Below are 21,175 nucleotides of genomic sequence, written 5' to 3' on the forward strand. Positions count from 1 at the left end.
ATTTTGAATATCAGTTCACTGCAGAGTTGTTTATAATATCATCATTGTGGTGACTGACGACGGGCGGAATATTTCCTCGCAAGTATTTGCGAAATCAGTTGACGCTAGGTGGTTGAAGGCGACGGACGGAGTATTGTTTCGAAAGACTAAATGCAGATTTATTGGGGAATTCGACTAACCCCTATTATAGAAAAAATTGTAGATTGTTTTAAATGTTTTTTGCTTGAATGTTTATTGTTTCACAAAAAATGGGTAAAAATCTCCGAAAAATCCAATTTGCAAATGACTGCTTGAGTGTAATATTTGAAGGACACGGAAGGAGCTTATATTCAGTAGACTTCCTACTGAGACCAGTATACTGAGGACACAATTTTCAGAAGTTGTGACCTGATTGGTGGATTGCTACGATGTAAAAATACTAAGAGTTGATTTACCAGTCCAAATGCTCTCAAGGCGTGCTTATTGCACAAGCGAGGTAAAAAAATTCTGCCATATTGCTATCGGTTTTGCCATTTGATATCGGTAACATGCAGCAAAGCATTTAGAAAAGAAGTGACCACATTTTTGTTGTACTGTTGCGTGACTCGTCTTTCAATTTCTAATATCTCCCATAAGTTCTACCTCATCAACTTTTCCCTTTGCGTCGGGTTTTTAAACCGTGCATTAATGAACTCGCCTCAAAAAGACACATTCTAAAGAACTGGAACAATTCAATTATTTGGACGCGTAGATATCACGAAAGGACACTCAGATAAGCTCAGCATTATGATATCCTATCTACAGCAAGAAAATAACATTACTGTATAGAGGACCACCGTGTCTATATTCACGCATAGAAAGTAGAGATCGACGGCGTGATCATCGACTAGCTTTAAATACTATTTAAAAGCCGCTTTTGGTAAAATATACGTCTGCGTTACTGCACTACCATTAAAAATCTTTTTTACAGCTGTTGTGCATTAGAAATCCTGTTTACTAAGTTTTTAAATAGCTTTTTGAATGCTGATTAACAACATTCAAGTATACAAAATGCTAACGCACAGCTTTGCAGGAAAACTGACGAGAGCTACACCATTTACCACTGGAAGAGTACGACTCTGACATCCCCTTATTACTACACCTAGAAACTATAGGCTGACGAGAGTCCTTGAAAAAAAAACTAAAAAAATTCTCTTGAGTGGCCACCAAATACAACAGCTCGAGGACGCGCTGATGCAAAACCTAGAAAACTGCCTCTGATCGCAGTAGTTCGAGATCAAACCGGTAGGTTCTAGCGCTTCCAGAAACACGAACTATCTCAAGGGGCCAAAAATTTCAGCCAGAGATGTAACTTAGCGCAGGGCTGGATAGGCTTGGGTTCGGGGCACCGAGCACTTTGTGTTACAGCGGAACTCCTCCCGACACCGCGGAGACCTCAATTCTCACGGTACGACGTGGAGTTGTTTTCTTGATTATTTTTATTTCGATTATAGATGTTTGAACTTTAGGGTCCTTCGCTTCCGTTCGGCCCAAAATATCTTTTGAAAAACTCTACAGACGGGATTGGGTATCGAACCTAGGTGAGCTGCGTACAAGGAAATTGATTTACGAACTACGCTATGCTCACCTGCCGCTTTTATCTATTTAGCTCACTCCACGATCTTTGCTATAGCAGTGCTCTGCCGTTCTACGCCCAATTGTCCCATGTTACAAAACTGGCAACTGAGAAAAACGCGATTGAAAATGAAAATTGTATTAGCAATCTGGAGAGAAACGGTGCAACAAATAAAGCTTTATTGTCTAATATTACGTTCATGGCAATCGTTTTCAATATAATCAGTCCAGTTTTTTATTATAGAGATTCAATTAACGTTAGTTTTTAGGAAAAATGTTAAGTGGGACTGTTATGCCGAGAAATCGAGCGGACACCGGAAAGTTCTACGCATATCAGTCCCATAACGATCTATGTAAATGATGCTCATAACTTATTTTTTTTTACAAAAGTGTATGTCGTGAGTTTTTCTGTTACTCGGGAGATTTGTTGCTTCATCAAAATTGGAAATAGGATAAAGTACCTATTTTTACTGTATTTAGAAGGGTACCACACAAGATCATTAATTACTCTGCCTACACTCGATGGAGTGCATTATTTTGGCATTCACAACCTTGCTTCGTTCTTAAGAACCAATCTAATAACACAAATGGCCTGAAAACGATAAAATGCTAGTGTTTGATCGCAACTAAAGTTCCAATCGAGTGCTCCAATTGTCGCCCTACCATTTGATCCAATTTGTTGAACAAAGATAGCAAACGCTGCACTAACCAACGGCTTTAAATGGGTAGCGTGATAATAGAAACATTGCGAAAATAGGCTCATTATCCTAGATGCGTTCGCCATGTTATGCAAGCGACGATAGTAATGAAGAGCTTTACAGGATTGTTCTCACTGCTATAATTAATATTGCCACTGCCATCTCTTTTTTAATGATCCTGTATTTTTCCATCAATTTTTTCAGTGACCGATATCTAGCGTAATGTACTTCTTAACTAAACGCTACGTAATTATTTTTTTATTGCGCACTTTTTTGGGATTTTTGTTAGTGGGACAATTATGCGTAGAATATCAACCATGGGACAAACAGACTTGGTATTTTTTCACGAAGTCTTCAAACAAACTTTATGATTTGGATGTGTTTTCTGAAAATATACATCAAAAAGGACTGTTTGATTAAAAAAAGTGAAAATGACCAAAAAGCAACATGGGACAATTATGCGTAGAACGGCAGTGCTGTGCTATTTATATTTCTATAAAATTGAGAAAGTACTAGTGACTGCAATAATTTTCGCTATGCCTGCAATATGAAGTCTTTGCATTTGAAATTTTCGTCTCGCACCACTCGAAAACGTACGTTATTTATGTTAGTATTAGCGCATTTCCTCAAAATTCCACGCGGCCCGATTAAAAGGAACGGCCGCACTCCGTGAAACACCGCGCTTAGCTCATCTGGCATAATATCGCGATTTTGCATAACGAAGGGCTGAATGATAACATATGTTGTTCCAAAAACAGACCTGCATTACGCAACGTTTTGTACAGGTTGATTATACCAGAGGTGCAAGTGGTGCCAAATTCACCGCGTTCAGTATAATTCAAAAGTTTTTTTAAATTACAGAATTGATAAAATTGGTTAAATGAGTTAAATGAGTTAAACTAATCAATCAAATTCTGTTTTGTTGTCCTTGCCTTTAAACCAAAATGGGAGGCTTATTACTACCGCTACATTACTTAATTTCAAGCGCAAATAAGCATATACAAGTGCAGTTGGTGCGGCGTGCACGTTTCAGTGAATCTCTCAATATACACTTTACATTGGAGAACAATACCATTTATTGTGCATCTGGATGGGACTGACAGCGTCGTAGCATGGGCTTCTGTACTTGCGAATTTCTGCGACTTGCAAACAATGACTTAATGTGTACCTTCCTTATTCCAATGATTCCATAAAATTGATGATTTCGGCGCCCCCCTTGGCGGAGGCCAATCCAGCCAATCCAGCCAACCGCAGGCTACGGGCCTACCGAAAACCATGAGAAACGTAGTATTTCTATCTTGTATCTTCTTAGAAAATGCTCAAGGTCTTAAAAAGCTTTTTATTGAATCGAAGGCGTCGTATACTAACATTGGTAAGGCAGACTTTTATTTTAGGCAGCTTGTTTCATGTTTGGAACAAGATCTACAAATAGTTCAGATTTGAATGTTATCGATTTATTAGAAAATTACATTCCTATTTGTTAGACTCATGGGTTTTAGAGAAGGGTGACATGAACCTTAATTTCTTTTACTTATTTATTTTAAATATTTTCGTGGAATATGGACTACTTCTTTGCTTCTCCAATCGAAATTCACTTCACCATATAATAATCAGCACTAATAAATTCCACATTTTCACATTAATCACATCTCACATCACATTTAATATAAAAATTTCAATTAAAACCAATTCCTCTCTTTTAACCAACCTAAACACTCTGCACTCACCTACGAGAATGATTTTTGTCAACCGGTAGCAGATTCCGCAAAATAATTGCTTGCACAAAAAAAACGAGTCTCTATAATGTGCTAAATCGACTCGTGACAAGTTCAAGTTCCTGGTCCGTTCACTACTAACCGAATTAAGTGTAACTGATAGCTAGTCATGGTCATTTATGCACAACTTTTTGCAGCCCAAGACAGTATCGAATCTTGAGAAGAACTTGGAAAGGGAATCCAAGCAATTGGTCATGGAGATGACTTGAAAACCTAGATACATTGAATGTATCAATTGAGCGTAAATTTTAAAAGGGTACAAAGTGGCGATGAAAGCGTTCGATGTTAATTCAATGTCATTAGTTGGATGCGAAGAAGGGATTTGAAAAGTCTTATTTTAACCGGATATAATCGATATTCAACGGATTCTTAAGAAGAATAAAGACAAATTTAGTTTTTTGCGCCGGATAAGTATATACATTTGAAGTGTGTGAAAAAATATTGGTGTCCGAGTACGGTACTGAACAGTCACTGAAACAGATCGACGGACAAGTGTAACTCTTTGAATATATTTGCTAATATGGCGCCAATAAAGTTTAGCTGCAACCTCACCATATTCGGCCAAGTGTTGCATTTCTCTAGGATATACCTTTTAAAAATACCTTAGCGCCAGCGACCAATCGCATACGCACTTAGAAAATTACAGCAAAATGCTGAGACAATTTTCGATGAAATATAATAAGTCATGCCGTTCATTCCTAGCGTAGTTCTTACTGATCGAAGCTTCACGCTCCTTAAAGCTATACCAAATATTGTGGATAGATCGATTATCATCGGGAAGAGAATAGCATTGAGATCTCCTGGCTACCGAGAGCGTTTCCGCAAAAACACAAAATAGCCGTGGCTCAACGTAGGCCGAATCAGACCGGCTGAATCTGTGGTTGAAATGTTCATCCACTTGAGACTTTTGGTGTTCCCGGAAGTGCTGGAATCTCCTCGTTTGATTTCTAATTTCTTAGACCAGAGGCTGTTTGCTTTGGCTTTGTGTCAGCGCTTCCTTTAGGCATTATATTTGGCGGGCTCCCAAGAAAAAATTCTTGCCCTTTACAGACCTCTCAGGAGTAATAAAACATGTCCCACAAGGGGATCGTCAGAGTCACACTCTTCCTGAACCAAGAGAGTATAATGATTTATCGTATTCAATGACGTAGTTCGCTCTTAAGTATTTCTGCAAAAGAGTTCTTAGAGCGTTTTTTTTTAAGAAACGCTTCAGATTCACCGAGCGCTGTTTGTTCGCGGAGCAAAAGTCATACTAATGAATCTAAGCGCACTTGCCACACCGGGTCTTATTGCTACAGTGGCCCATTTGCTTATATTTGGTGCAATGCATCGCCGATACGAGTTTGAAGGGAGATATAATTTTGTCCTCTCGTAAGCAATTGCTATTCCAAATTTTCGCATTACCCGCACTAATGAAAATCTTGAATCGGTGACCACACTATCGATCTCAACTTTGTGGGCGGGCATGTTGTCGTGGTAGTGTTTCATCAAATACTTGTCGCCAGTAATGTTATTCGCTTGCTTCAGGCATGCTAAAAAAATCTGTTCTTATCTGGGCAAAAATATATATATGAAAGCACGGCGGCATATTTCTACTTAAGCTCTTTCGAAATCTTTAGAATACAGATTAATTGTGATGCACCAGAAGTTCAAATATGGTCCAACTGAGTTCAATGTGTTTAGTTTTAAATGGAAGTCTCTTATAAGGGATCTTGTTCGACAGAAATTCTACCATCAGTGAGACGCAAAGTGAAAATTCTCAGACCACAAAGCGGAAAAGACACAAATTACAGGAGATATAAGAAAATGAAAGGCAAGCTAGTGGACAATAAAGCAAGTGATGCCACTGATTTTCTTGACAAATGACAATAAGTCTGTGTAAAAATCATTAACAGCAACAGATCATTAAAGTATCTTTGTTTCATTGGCTTGTTCAATCATACAGTGTATGTCGTGGCGGAACTTGGACTGGTACAGCTCTTATTGTCTCCTCAGTATACTAGTGTTGATATATCGTCTCCTGAATAGATACACCACGTTTAAACACCTAGTATCAATTGATTTCATGATTCTAGTGTAAATGATTTGCGGCATACATAAAATGAGTGACAATCAAACATGAACGAGCTGTGGTCGAATCTTTTGAAAATTGAGTTTTTCGGTATTTTTTTACAAGTTTTCAACATTCGGAAATAATGGTTGGTAAAGGAATAAATATTGAAATAAATTATGACAATTGCGTTGTGTTATAATCTTGCCTATGAAATTCAACATAAACATATATGTTTTGCTTACGATCCAAACATGATAATGCTATGAAACGTATGTATTTCACAACTTAGACTACGGGACTCACAATAGTTACATTGTTTTGTTCAGTGTTGTTATCACCTTCTCAATGTTTCTGATATGATGAAATTGGACAAAGTCGATTTCTAACTTTATAATTAATCCCGATTTTTCTTCTAATCAATATTACACTTCGTTTACAGATGGCTGAATATTACAAACTTTGAAATCAATCAATATTATGTTGAACCTAGATGCGTCAATCGCCTCGAGATTCATTTATTTTTGATGTTAGTATACTTTACTGCAGTAATATAACTAACGATTCTTTGAAATGATGTCACTTTTTGCACGAATTGCTGGTAAGGCAGATTTTTGTAATATATTCCGACAGAAGTTTCGTGCATTCGTTTATTGTGACTGGGGAGGCGTAAAAAGCGAACTTGAAAATTCGAACTACAAATACAGTCACCTATTGAGCAAATTAGTATTTCGAAGATGGCGCCAATGGTTTAGGATGGTGGAGTCGCCTCTCTGGTGTCGGTGAGAAGTCCTTAGTGCGAAATGAGACCGACGGAGAATAAATTTGTATTATAAAAATAATTAACATTTTCACCGTTTGAAAGTACAAATGGTACCTTAATGGTTAGACAATGTTCGATTAAAAATGGTTTCAAAGCGAAAAATCTGAAATTTTTCGAACCTAATAATATGAGCGGTACAATTAATTTCAATACCATTCTCTTAAAACAGTTTGAATAGGAAACACCATAGTAGATTTTGAGATATGATGTGCACCGAATTTTTCGATGTGCCGCACTGTAACTAGCCCATTTTTCAAAATTCCGCAATGAAAAATTAGGAAAATGTTAAAATGTTGCATTATTGTATAGTAATTCAATGAAAAGACCCACTTATACAAGGCTATTTTAACCGTTAAAACCTTTCCTTCCCTCACTTCCGCATTAACCGTACTTTTATTGGAAACATTCCGCAATATAAAAATGTTCATAGAAATATTTCGTGGCAAAAATATTGGGACCAAAAAAAAATTACATGCAATATATCCCACTAAATGTTCGAGGGTCTACAAATATCGTTTGATTTGTTTCCTTTTATCAGATTTAAAGCAAAAGGTGTGGTCGATTTTCAATTTTCAATCACACTTTTGCAAAGGGAGTTTTAAAATTTTTCGAGATTATACGAAAATAACATTATAGATTTATTTTTTCGCTGACGTAGTCCTTAGAAAGATATTATATATGCCCCAAAAATTGCGGGGCCCCTGGCCATGGCCCAGTATGCCCATGCGTGAAGACGGTTCTGGGGTTCTAAGTGCCTCACCGCCTGGAATTCAGCATTCTGCACACATATTTTATAAAGGTAGATTAATCGATAAATATATGTTTAAAATTTCTTGTTTGATCTAGATGAACTGTCTCCTACTCTCTTTAAATGTAATTGGGAAGTGTTTTTGGCAATAATTTACCCACGATTTTTGGCAAGCTAATTCAAAACTTGGGTGATCGCGAACCGTAACATATATATACCGGCAAGCTAAGTGTATATGAGAGAAAGAGAGAATTACGAATCGGCTTGTCACAATCAGTTCATACCACGGGTTTAATGCTTTCAAACTTGTAAAACTCATTTCGAAATATTCTAAAGGTCAGTTGCCAATAAATATGTCGATCTAAAGATCAACAGCTGGTAGACAAGACACAATGGACAGAAAATGTCAGACATTCGAAAGCTTGAAAAATATTTTTCTTTTTTCTCGTAATTTCGAAGCTACATACTGCCATAACCGACCTACTCCTATAAAAATCACAACGCTAATGGTGAGACTCTAAGGAGCCACGCACACACATCGTTTATGCCCTGGAGGAAATTCCTCTTCTTCGTACAAGAGTCCCGGTCCCCATTCACCGCCCCGCTGTGCAACGAGGCCTGTCTTTCTCTCCTAGTCTAGAATTATTTTTAACCTGACGCGTCGTATTCAGTACGTGCAGCCAAGAAAAATAAGGCAAGAGCGAGAGAATTCAGGCAAAAAGCAGCACCCTGCAGCAGCAAGATCAGCAAACCTGCGGCAGAGGTATGAAATGTTTGTCGCTATAGCGACGTCTCTTCCCATTAGCATAACCGGTATATGCACACTGTAACCAGCACCAGCAGGGCTGTAAACTAGAACGAAACAATAAAACACCGACTGCAGGGCCTTATGCCTACCTTATCGTTCGTTTGACGAGTGAGTGAGTCAAGGCAGGCCGGCGGCACGTTTACGCAAGTTTCGATTGAAAAGACAAAACAAAGGATATCAGACTATGTGGAGCAAGTGTTCTAACACGCGCCGTTCCAATCGTTCACCGACACAGGAAATCCCAAGCCTGCAATCGTTGAAAACACACGTTCTGCAGTAGTCAGCGCAATCAACCATAGTCAGCCAATAAATTTGTCTGTCCCGACCGCCAGATGGTTCCCACGAACCTGGACTGTACTATCTATTTGTGTATCTAACAATTTATAAAGTCCCAAATGGGAAAGATTTAATCGCAATCGTTTTCCTTTAACCCGTTTCACTCGACCCGACCATTTACGATCGACGGATCGGGAGGGGGTCTCGCTACAACAGCAGTGGAAGCATAGCTTATCGTGTGTCTATGCAGAACTACGCGATAGCAACAGTAATAAAATTTGAACTTCTCTCTGTTTACAGTGTACAGCTGGTTCTGAGGGTCCGGCACGTGTAAACCCCAGGTAGGTATCCCGAACAGGATGCAAATTAGTAGCACCGTGAACTAATGCGTCTTTTATGTAAATATCGGCGAGAATCCGATGGAAAGTTTTCGTTTTGGCATAGTGTGACGGGTTGAAAGACAGAGAGAGAGAGCGAAAAATGCACAGTCGGGTGTAGAAAATTTCGAAAAGTGAAATGGTGTAAGACCTAGGCAGGGTGGGATTAAGGATCGTTGGTGTGTTTTGACTATTAGTTGGGTCGGAAATTTTGACGTTTTCAGTGATAATAAATAAACAATACAATCTAAAAACATCGAATTGAACCCCGAAAATCTGAATTCAGATCTGAGTTACAAATCTGCTAGAATGCAAAAACTCAAATTAAAACAGTTCAATTTTCATTTTAGACTGGGAACGCGAGAGTACATATATCATTCCGAAAAGCGTCAAACCACGGAAAAGGCGGTAACAGATTGATGGCATAAACTGGCAGTTTGTAAGTAAAAGGTGCGATACGTGCGTGGCGTGGGATGTCTTCGGGATACTTGAAAATAGCGTGACAATATAACCTTTTGGCCTGACGTATGCTGACGTATTATAGTGTCGGACCGATATGACGAGAGACATGAGACGTTTGAGCACACCGTAATGAGAAAGTGAAGAAACAAAATATTTTAGATTAAATTACCACATTATAGCTACACTTCCGTTTGCTCATCGTTGCTGGTACAGGAATTGGTGGCAAAGTTGCAGCCCCACTTCCGCGAACTATCACAGACTCGTTTCAGTATCGATTTCTTCTGGATGCACAGACTGTTGAGCTCATCCGAGGGGTAGCGCTCAAACTCCACTATGAACCCGTTGGCGACGGCCACGGCTGCCGCGTGGTTGGGGGTGAGATATTTACACGTACTATTACTCCGCGATAGGCCGGCGATCCGGACCTTGTGGGACTTGTGGTGGGTGGAAATGTGACCATTGGAAGCACTTCCGTCGGCCCCGTTGGTTGCGTTATGAAAGCTAATATTGGCGCTGTAGTTGTTGTTACTGTTGATGTTGTTGTTGTTGTTGAAGTGAGTATTGCTACTGGTAAGCCTCAGTAGTCGTTCATTAGTTTTTCTATCGATTCCAAGCAGGCGCTTAACACCTCGTCGTACTCGCTTATTCCTGTAGGCAAAGATGAAGGGCGAGCTCAAGTTCGCAATTACTACAGTCAATATGGCCAGTAGAGCTTGGTCGGACACCAGGAACAGATCGACATGCCCCTGCATTAATACTAGGATCCCGTATGGTAAATACGACACGAGAAACATAATTATCACCAGAATGCTGATTCTAGCTGCCCGCGATTCTTCACGATATTTGAACAGCGAAGATGCGTTCGACAAACGATGCCTTATTGATGTCATATAGCTCAGGGCCTTTGGGGGCACGTGAACCGCTGGCAGGGACAGGATGTGATGATTGCCAATGTGATCGAACTCCGAAGGAACTAGCTTCTGGAAGTTCGGAGTCGATTGGACCTGTCGTAGGGCAGGTAGTAGCTCTTGGTTTTGCTCATTGAAGCTAACTAGACGACCAGCACTGTGGTTTCGTCGAATTTTATTTGAAGCATCCTTGCAGGTTAATCTGCCAGCTTCCGATGATGATAGCATAATGCTGTGGTTTCTTTCCTGTTTTAGTGAAGTTTGAAGCCGGTTAGCCGGTATGGAAAGGGAAGCTACGGTGGTACTATTAACCATTTGTACTATTGACGATTCTTCAACGCCATGCTGTATCGGTTGGTGTGTCGGTGTAGACTCCGGTGACTGTTGCAATAAAGGCTTCAGACAGGAATATTTTTGTTTAATACTACTGCTGTGTTCAATACTATTAACAGTGATGGTTTCATCTTCATAATGAATCTGTTTATCGATTTTCATTGTCAGCCCATCGCACCCTCCGTCTCGGTCTGGTTGCTGGCGATGGTGTTCAGCTTGCTTTTCCGCTTGTTTCTGTGCCGAAACTGCTGCCAGGTTTAGTGCACTTTGTAGCAGAGGCGAAGAACCATTTTGCCGCATCCGCTGGCCGCTCTCTCGCGCCTCCGAGTATATTCGCCAGTACATGCCGCACACAAGTGCGAACGGCAACAGAATGACAATCACAAAATACGTGTAGGAGAATATTGTATTGTACAGATCCTCGGAAATGTTGAGATGATTTATTAGGCCATTATCTCGCTGACTGGCCGCCGTTAGATTCTTATTGTTTAAATGACTAGCATCAAATGCGGTTGTCGCTTCGGCACTCGTCAGCCGGCTATTAAATAGGGTAATGTTTTTCTGATCACCCCGGAAGCCGGAAGCTATTCCGAAGGCGATTCCCAATAGCCAGGTGCCGGCAATAAATGCCCAAGCTTTCAAGTCCGAGATTCGCGAGTGGTATCGCAAAGGATCGGTAACGGCACACCAGGTATCTCCGACCACTAGTAGCACCGAGAGAGCCCCGAGAGCGACGACCAAGTCGAGCCCCCAGCATCTTATCTTTGTCAGCGTCAGTTTGGAATCGATTACATCACCGTGATGTGATTTCACGTACCGCACATCTTCAACATTTACATTACTTCTTATCAATATAGTATCACATCCAATGGTGGTGGCGTTCCGACATTTAACTACTCTATAGGTTCTATTATGTACATTATCATCTTCACTGATAGTGGCATTCACTGCGATCGCGTATGGAAGTCCGGCTGATGCAACAACGCTGCTGCCGTTTCCGGAGGTCGATGCCGCTGCAGCAGTTGTAGTGGTTGAGGTCGACGCTGTGGTCGCGGCCAACACCACCACCGTCGATGGTGAAACCGGCGCTGATTTCGATGTAAATGCATTCAGCAGCAGCGATGGGCCAAGAATTATACAACATACCAAGTTCACAACCAGCAAATTAATCACGAAACGATTCGCTGTTGTTCGAAGACTTGGAGTGACCCAGAAAGCACCGAGCGCTAGGATATTCACACCGATCGAACTGAGTAGTAATCCACCGACCAGGCAATCAACGGCTAACATTGTGCTTCACGAGTTTCACTTTCCGTTGCTAGCTTGGATTTCGTCATTTTCTGTGTGATTATTTTGTATAAACCGAAAAGTTTCGCTTCAGCTATCGCACTTTTCGGCACTCAGAACCGTGTTTGGCACCGAAGTTTCATTGTTTCACCCGTCTGGGGGTTTTAAACACTTCGCTTGTCACTCTTCCATACTCGTGTGATGAAGAAATGAAAACTTGCAACTGATTTACAATTCACTGCACCGATTTTTTCTTCGTGTGTACACAACGACAATTTTGTATCCGTTTTAACACCACCAATAATAGATGGCTCATTATTTTTCGCACTAATTTGTCTGACGGTTTGTTTCGTTTGTTGATTGTTCTTTGCCTAGACACACATCATAATTTGCTCGCACTGGAAACCAATTCTCAAGCACTGCTTTTCGAGAAAACACTTGCTCGTCGCGCGGCCGTCATCTGATGAATGAAACAATGAATCCACACCGCTGCCGTGCCAACCGTCGACTAACTGCTAACTGGATGTTGGCAAATTTTCGTCTTCGTCGTTGTTGCTATAGTTCTTCCGCGTACTCGCTCTCTCTCTATTTCACAGTATATGTGCGTTGTATGGACACGACGGATTTTACCGATACCCGAAGACACAAAATGCTCGGTAAAATCTTTTTCTCACCACAGTTTACACGGATTATTGTTCTTTACACATCGGGTTCTTGCCGCCTGCGTGTTATGTGTTGGTATGTTTATCGACTCTACTGTGGTGGTGTTCTGCTGATCTCGTCGAGCTCGACCCGAACCCGAACCGTTGATGCTTCGGCTTAGGCCAAAGCACTCTCGCCTTCGCAGTGGTGTTTCGGGCTGAGTGGTGGACAGGCGGCTGCGTTACTTGAACCGGCTGGATGTTCTGTTCTGTTATGCTCCAATGATTGACGCAAATACCACATTCGATGCCACTTTTGAAATGTTTATATTTTTACCGCTGCCGCTTGTTTGCGTGTTTTTTTTTCAATCTATATGAAACGGAGCTGCATTCACCTCAATTAAAGTTTCCGTGCTAAAACACCATGTCGGTTCGTTTAAATGTTTTTATTTCTCACTTTGCTTTCATCGGTTAAGCGCTGTTTTAGCCTTACCACAGTTTAACTCTTGTTCAATTTATTAATTAGTTCAAGTTTCGACACGATGAAGTTCAAGTTCAAGTCAGTGTTACGTCTGCTACATGCCGGGATCCACACTTGCGAGCTTTCGATGCCTTTGGTCAGGCCTGGCGGGGGTTGGTAGTGTGTACGCACGTGGAGCTGAAAAAACGGATAATAAAAGAGTTGCCGTTAATCGATTTTGAAAGGATTCTTTTGCCGCTTGCTAGCGGCTGCTCCATGAGGAGTGATTGTGCAGTTTAGGGTGGGTTTTCGAGCGGGGTTTTTGTTGATTTATAATTGAACCAAGAAATTAGGATTTTCTTTTGCTCAGGTCTAGTTATTTCCTAATAGAGTATTTCTTGGAGTAGGGGAAAGAGGGTAACAGTGGAACTATGAAAACAATACGTTTTCATAGTTCCACTGTTACCCTCCCTCCCCTACCTGCATGAAAAAACTTGCGTTAAAGCAGCATATGAACAAATTGAGACATACGGAATTTTCCATAACTTTTTAAACTAAACTGTTTTAATAAAAACATTTTTAGAGTGAATAGATAATCAAACGACTTCTGTAAAACGAGAAAATGTTATGGTTGTCATCATTGCGTAACTTACCAAGCATGATTATGTATAAACAACAAGTCAACTGAAGATCTCGGACAATTCGCTCGCGAACTGACTAAAAGGCAATTTTGTTCCAAATCCCGGGTCAAGACAGTAAGGCTAAAAATCATAAGGCCGAATCTAAAAGGCTGAAAAATCAAAAGACGAAAGTTCAAAAAGCAAACTTTTTGCAAGGCGGAATTTCATAAGGCAAACTCTTTAGAAGGCGGAATTTTAAAAGGAAAACTGATACCAGCTTTTCGTTTCAGTGCATTTCGATGCGAAATTTCTTCCACATCGCACAGTGGATACATTCCATACAAAAGATGGACAAAACCGCAAAAGTAGTTTAAAATTACTGAAAATATCATCTAAGGGTAATTTTGGTGCGCTGAGCTCGATTTTAATTAAATTAGGACGCTTAAATGAAAATTAGACGGCCTAGGGTGGTTCTAAAAGTTTTTTTTTTAAATTTCGCAAAAGTGAATTTTATTAACTTTTCAAAACAGATACTTCGTAAGTGAACAAAAACATTTTGATTTCCTAGGGTAGTCCTTAATAACGATTCAGCTAGGGTGGTTCCAATTCATCGAAATCTGGTGATTAAAAAATGATATGATTTTTTACATTTGTTTGTAGATCTTCAGTCCAATCTGAACACCATCATAAAAAATCGTCCCTTCATAGCTCTTTGCGAGATAATCCTCATGTACTAATTTATAAACGTATGCGTTTAGAATAGTTATAAAAGATAGCATATCTAAAGGATTTTTAATAGAATGCTTTAAGTTCTTGTGTTATTGGTTTACTTATTTATATTTATCGCCAAAGCTATTAAAAGATGACAGGTTTATTTGATTTTGAAAAAGATCTCAAATGATGCCCTAGTTGCTCATACGATGCATACTGCAGCTAAGCCACTCAATACTTTTCCATTGATTTTCAACTCCAATGATGATATGAACATCTCTCCTTATGGGTATTGACTTAGTTATCCGTGCAAAAATATCCTGAGCATACTTTGCACTGTTTGTGTATGCTTTGAAATAGAGTCGTGGGGGTTTTTGCATGAAACTCTCGTCAATTTGGAAGTGAATTATTGAGGGGGGTTTTGAATTTGATTGTTGATTGCGATAGATTCAATAGGGAGCTTTCACTTGAAATTAAATGTTACATCACTGGCCAATAACTAAAAATTGGGTAGAAAAGAACACTTCATACACTCACGCGTTTACCTTACATGATTCATGAAAAGATATGATAATAGTTTGCATCGTCGGCTTCTATTTATTTGAATTTTTCTATACTGCAGACAACTGTGGAAATGTGGAAACACGTGCCATAGTTGCAAGACGGATAAGGCATACTTATATTTGTACTAAGGAAATCACCCCAAATCCTGAGTTTACAAGCAGCGTCCAGAAAAAGAAATCCATCAGTGAATAATAATGCAATAGACGGTGTCTCTAGGACGAAATATTTAGACAAAAAAATCAGTATCTCTAAAGTACTCACTAATCGATAGCTTACTCACTCCTCTTTCATCTGAGCATAACTTTAAAATGCTCTATCGTGGGGTCTAGAACATTTATTTTTTAACATAGTTATGACGATCAATTTTTAAGTATTTTTTCAATGAATAGCTCTAAACACATATCTCACTTATAGAAGGTTAAATTAGTGAACTCACAGTGTCAGAAGAACGGACTTGTAGCGTTAGTAAAATCCCTCGAAGACACCATTTACACAATTTAGCTAGTTTCGAGCTGGCAATTACGTTTCTTGAAAATCGCAAAACAAAAAATTTCCATCATTTTAGTTTTCTCGAATTATATTTTTGCTCGGGGTTCCTATGTAACAAATGTTATATTCAAAATGCTATCATAGTTCTATGGATTCGTCGAACAATTTTTCCTCCATTTATTTTGTTTTAGTTTTTAGCTTCACACGAGTTTTAACACGATCGAAAGACTTTCTCTTTAAAAACACATAAGAGCAGTAATCCACGCGTTAGCAGAAAATTCTATATTCCGCAAAATCATACTATTAGTTTTGTAGCCTGCGGTAAATGTTTAGAAGCAGCTAGCTGTTATCTGTTTTCAGAGTTCGTTTGTTCAAAATAGCAGTTCTATTATAGCAAATATAGGAAAGCTGAAATTTTAAAGTCCATCTTAAAAAAAGTATTTCGGTTTTATTAGTCCACGAAACAAAGAAAGAGTCCGAATAGAAACCCGAGCAAAAAAGAACTGCAATAACATAAAATCTAAAGAAAAACGTATTACTTCGCCGATTCGAAGAAATTCTAAAATGTTATTAGAACAGGTTTACAACCCTATTTGGACCAAAAACTCATCTATTTAAATATTTTTCCAGCTTGATAGATGTGAAAAACTCAAACGTTTTCTATATAAAAGTATTTTCATGGAAAAATATGATAATATTTGAGTGTATTGGTCGCAAGTCTAATGAGAAAATATAAAAAATTTCAACCAATTTCGGAAGGTTAATTTACAAAAACAGTTTTAGCTCGCTTACCACGTTGAAGTAGAAAGCAGATATTAGAAAAGAGTGAAGCTGATATGCACTAACAAACATTGTAATCACTGAAATCGGTGCCATAAAATGACTTATCTTTGATTGAAAAATCATTTTAATGTGTATCGATTTCAATGATGTTCCTTCATGATAAAGCCCAAAAATTTAAGTATTAACATAACACATAACCAATAAAATTCAAATAACGCGAATACATCATTAACTAAAAGTTTGTATTCTGATAACATTTATTCATCAATTAAAAAAAAAGTTAATGTCTTAGATCGAAGTACAAATAAGTAATGAGTTATACATATATATAGAAACTTAGATATTTATTTATTTTTTCCAAAATGAAAAAAATAGTTCTAGATCCTTAGGAAGAACAATTCAAATCTTGTCTCTTTCAAAAAGGGAGTAAGTTTCCGGATTGTGAGTATATCAGTAATATTGATTTGTTTGTGGTAATATTGTTCTACCAGAGACAAAACAAAACCCGAGTAAAAATATTATTCAAATATAAAATTTGAATGGACGCGAAATTGGCTAAATATCAGTCATTGCTGTCGTTGGAGGTACTTATTAACGTAAGAAGCCCTTCCTTCTGATACTGTATGTCCAAAAATTCATCCCCCTAAAAGTTAGATGTATTCTGACATTGAAACACAATCTTCAAAAATAATCATTAAAATGTAAAAAAATAAATGTTCTAGACCCCCCGATAGAACATTTCAAATTTTGTCTCAGATGAAAGAAAAGAATCTATCCTTTCGATTAGTGAGTACTTCAGTGATACTGATTTTTTGTCTAAATATTGTTCTACCAGAGACACCGTGAATACTTCATAAATTAGAAAATACCATGCGTCTCCACGAGAAAACTAATTTTACAAATGACCAAATATCAACCTTCGGCGCAAAACGGCGTAAGATGACACTATAATTTTTGAAAACTTGATAAAATTCTACGTCAGTTGAACTGGATGAGATCCTTCAACACGCTTTTACCGATAAAGATATGGCACTCTGAATGTAAATAAGTCCGCGTTAAACAACATAGGTATATTGATTTCATTAATAACTTTTTAAATACTCATTATTTCTCAAATCGAAATACTCCATTGAATTTCTGAGATAATCTTCTATTAGAAATGCCTATATGTGTTGTTAAATTATCATTGTAGTACATATTAAAGCTAAATGAATTAGAACGAACAAAAACTTTTTGTTACTCAAATTGTTGCAGATTTCCAAGACCTTGTACGGTTGAAAATAATGTAGCACTTATGTTTCAATCGATTGACCCAAAAATGTGGCGAATACAGCTTTAGGTATGGTACATTTAGGAAAAAATATCAAAGGTTTCATACAATCGACAATGAGTTTTGGGGGTTTTGTCCGGCCCGGCCCCACTGTGCATCGATCAGATTCGTATCGTGGTTATGACGTTTTGGGTGGTTGTTGCTTCTAAAAAAGTAACTTATCAGGGCAATTGTCCTGTGCATTGGATTTGTGCTCTCTATGCGCTATCTGGAAGTAAATCTTATTGTAATTAATTAGCTCTAAATAACTAAAATAACAGGTTTGTTTTTGAGAGCCCCTAACGTTACTTATAAATTTTAGAATCCATTTAGGTACTATAGTTGAGTATATCTTGAATAGAAAAAAAGAAGAGAAGGTAGTAATAATTTAGGAGCGAAAAGGTTAAAAAAATTATTGTAGCAGATGTTTGAGAAATACTAGACATTGAAAATTGATTCAATTATCATCTTGTGCCAAAAGCGGTATTAAATTTTTATTGCTTCCTTTTGGATTAAAGATCAGCATATGTTTGAAAGCGAGAATGTCGATTTGGAAACAATCGTCGGAGGCGGTATCCGCCCTTCTTGCTGGGATAGAATAGAATGAAACCGTGTTGTACATAGTACTTGTTGGTGGAATTTAAAATAATAGTAAGTAAGGTCACGTGGTGAAGTCAAAGTTTTGTGCAAGGGACTGAAATGATGTAAAGCTGCTGAAGATCAGTCGTCGGCCTTTCGTAAACAAATCTGTAATCTTGGCGTATGCCCGATTTACTCGAATATAAGGGGATTGATTCCTGCTTTCAAACATGAGTAGTTCTTTGGATCTGTATGCAAATAAATCTTGCAAGCAAATTTGTGAACTTCTCGTCTGCCCGGTATAATCAAACTTAGCGGTGAGTTTGTCTTCACATCTCGCCTTGAGCAGAAGCAAAAAATCGTCCCGCGCAAGTGAAACAGTCAATTCTACCTAAAAATCAATCGGTGCCTATCATACAAGCACTCCATATAACAATAGCCTATACCTACTGTGCGATTTAGTGATGAGTGACGGTGCCCAGCAAAAAGCAACCCAGATACGGCCGAACTGTGTTGCTGTTGATTTTTCGAAATGCCCCGTAAGACCAGCCATTCGGGAAGTGGAACAGTTATTAAAAGTGCAGATGAAACTCAATCTGGCTGAAGTGAAAACCCTACAAATGCATCATATCAAACATTGCGTGCTGATTTCGTTCAACAACATTAACCAAGCTGAGTCATTCGCCTCGCGAAACAACATGCAGCACACCGCCGAATGCGGCAATGTTAAATATAGCATTCCCGTATACATCGAGAACGGCGCTGAGTAAAGCCATGTCAAGTGATCCTCGAATTTTTCGCAAAATCACCGATCTTCATGAGGTATATTTTATTGTATAGGGATTATGGTGATTAGCTTTTGGTATAAATATTTCGTTACAATTCCTTTTTCTCTTCAAGATATTAACCCTTAAACTTTATTGCAAGATAAAATTGAAAATTTTATATCTCAAAAACTACTGAAGATAATCCAATGAATTTTTGCACACTCATGCAATGATATTTGCACTATCTTATAAAAATGTTTTTACTTTATAATTGTGTGAATAACGGTACTTTGCATCTATTTAAAATTTTCAATTGTATTTTTTCTTGTGTTCTTCACGCTAAAATTTTTTAAAACGTATGTCAAATTATGCGGAAATCTTTCACCTTCAATAATCTGTATTGATATTTTTTCATTTTTGTTCCTATCGAGAGTTATGGAGGATTTTGTAACAATGCGCTCTTTCAACGCACGGCCCACTTTGATGCAACCCGCGAGAACGTTCATATTGGCAACGTCGCAACGTCCTAATGCGCATCGCTTTGAAGGAGCGTCTCTCATGTTCAAAAATGGCATCTCTGAAGTTAAAGCAAAAAGACAAGCTTTTCTTTATGGATAATTGAAAGTGATGTTTTCTGTATAATTTAACTCCTGAATAATATAATAACGCTAAAGATTATTATATTATTCAGGAGTTATTTAATTTTCTGTCACTCAATACCTCGGACAACCGCACTCGGATGTTGCCAGCCGATTAGCAAAGTTGAGCAGAGGGCATGTTTTAAGCTGCGTTGACATATTTTTTGCAAATTGACATACTTCACCACGTTTTATTTCCAGTTGGTTCTGTCTGAGAGGTAGCACGGTATATTGCGAATCTTTTCTTAAATCCACATAGCGACTTTTCAGCCATGCGCCATCGGGTCGTGCGTTAAATTACGCGCTCATTTTGTTTTTGTTTTTGTTTTTGTTTCGATCGCACTTGGGTGTTTCCCATATAGAGACAACTCGCGAAATGCTATATTACCCCCAAATAGACAATATTTGCTCAAAAAAACATTCGATTGTTTTATGTTATAAATATGGGTCGATCACACGAATGATGCATTCCGTTAAAAAAAAATTCATAAATATGTTCGTCGTATCTTATTTTTGTGGCATCCATGTGGAGTGATAAATTTAAAAATTATATTGGTCAACTCAAATGTAGCATATGTCGTAATGGGCGCAAAAAATACAACGAAAATATATGTGGGCATGAATAAAACACAATTTTCGTTAAATTTTCAATTTTACATCCCATGTTTATAGTAAATGGTTAACGCGTTTAAAATATAGAAAAATTTAACGTTTAATTTTTCTTCTTATGGTGTTTGCCAAAGTAATGGAACTGGAATATTCGATGACTGAACAGGTACATGCGGAAAACTATAACGATGATTTTAAAATAAAGATCGTTGATGATTAAATGAAATTCGACAAAAATAAATAATATCTTACCAAAACTTGGAGAACCACCAATTAACAGAATTAACAGAAGCAATAGTGATAAAAAAAACCCCAACATCGATGCGATTGAACAACAGATTTTATGTAAACTTTTTTCAAAAGACACATCGTTGTTTAAAAGAAATATCACTCGCGAAAATAAAAACGTGAAATAAAATGCTGTTGGCATAAGATTTTCAATTTTCATATATTAATGTTGCAGACTAAAAATGAATTTGGATATAACGTAGATGTATTTTGACCAACAGAAGTGTTTTTAAAGATGTTAATTGTTAGTAACATTAAATTATAATAATAATAAATATATTAAACAACTATAATTTTTGTTGCGCACTTCGGTCAAAAAAATTTAACGCATCTCAAAATAAACGGAAAAAATGACCTTCGATAATCCGTATTGAAAAGTTTGCCTTTTTGCGCTAACCGAGAGATGTGGTTTCTTATAGTCATGCGATGCGCACTTCCCATGCGATGCGCATTCTGTGGTTGCGACGTGCGACGTTGCCAATATGAACGTTCTCGCGGGTTGCATCAAAGTGGGCCGTGCGTTGAAAGAGCGCACTGTTACAAAATCCTTCATAACTCTCGATAGGAACAAAAATGACA

At 38.1% G+C, this 21,175-nt stretch overlaps 1 protein-coding gene across 5 annotated transcripts in view; it reads right to left on the reverse strand.

Annotated features, from left to right (window-relative positions):
- Positions 1-1,997: 1,997 nt before the first annotated feature.
- LOC131684460 (uncharacterized) overlaps positions 1,998-21,175 on the reverse strand; it is a 374,204-nt gene continuing 355,026 nt past the window's right edge. For all 5 annotated transcript variants that reach the window (XM_058967367.1, XM_058967366.1, XM_058967365.1 and 2 more), the window contains one exon: positions 1,998-13,437. In XM_058967367.1, the coding sequence (XP_058823350.1) occupies positions 9,790-12,141 (2,352 nt within the window). In that variant the 5' untranslated portion in view covers positions 12,142-13,437 and the 3' untranslated portion in view covers positions 1,998-9,789. The remainder of the gene's footprint in view (positions 13,438-21,175) is intronic.

The sequence above is a fragment of the Topomyia yanbarensis genome, chromosome 2 (genome assembly GCF_030247195.1).
Source record: "Topomyia yanbarensis strain Yona2022 chromosome 2, ASM3024719v1, whole genome shotgun sequence".
NCBI classification, from domain to species: Eukaryota; Metazoa; Arthropoda; class Insecta; order Diptera; family Culicidae; genus Topomyia; species Topomyia yanbarensis.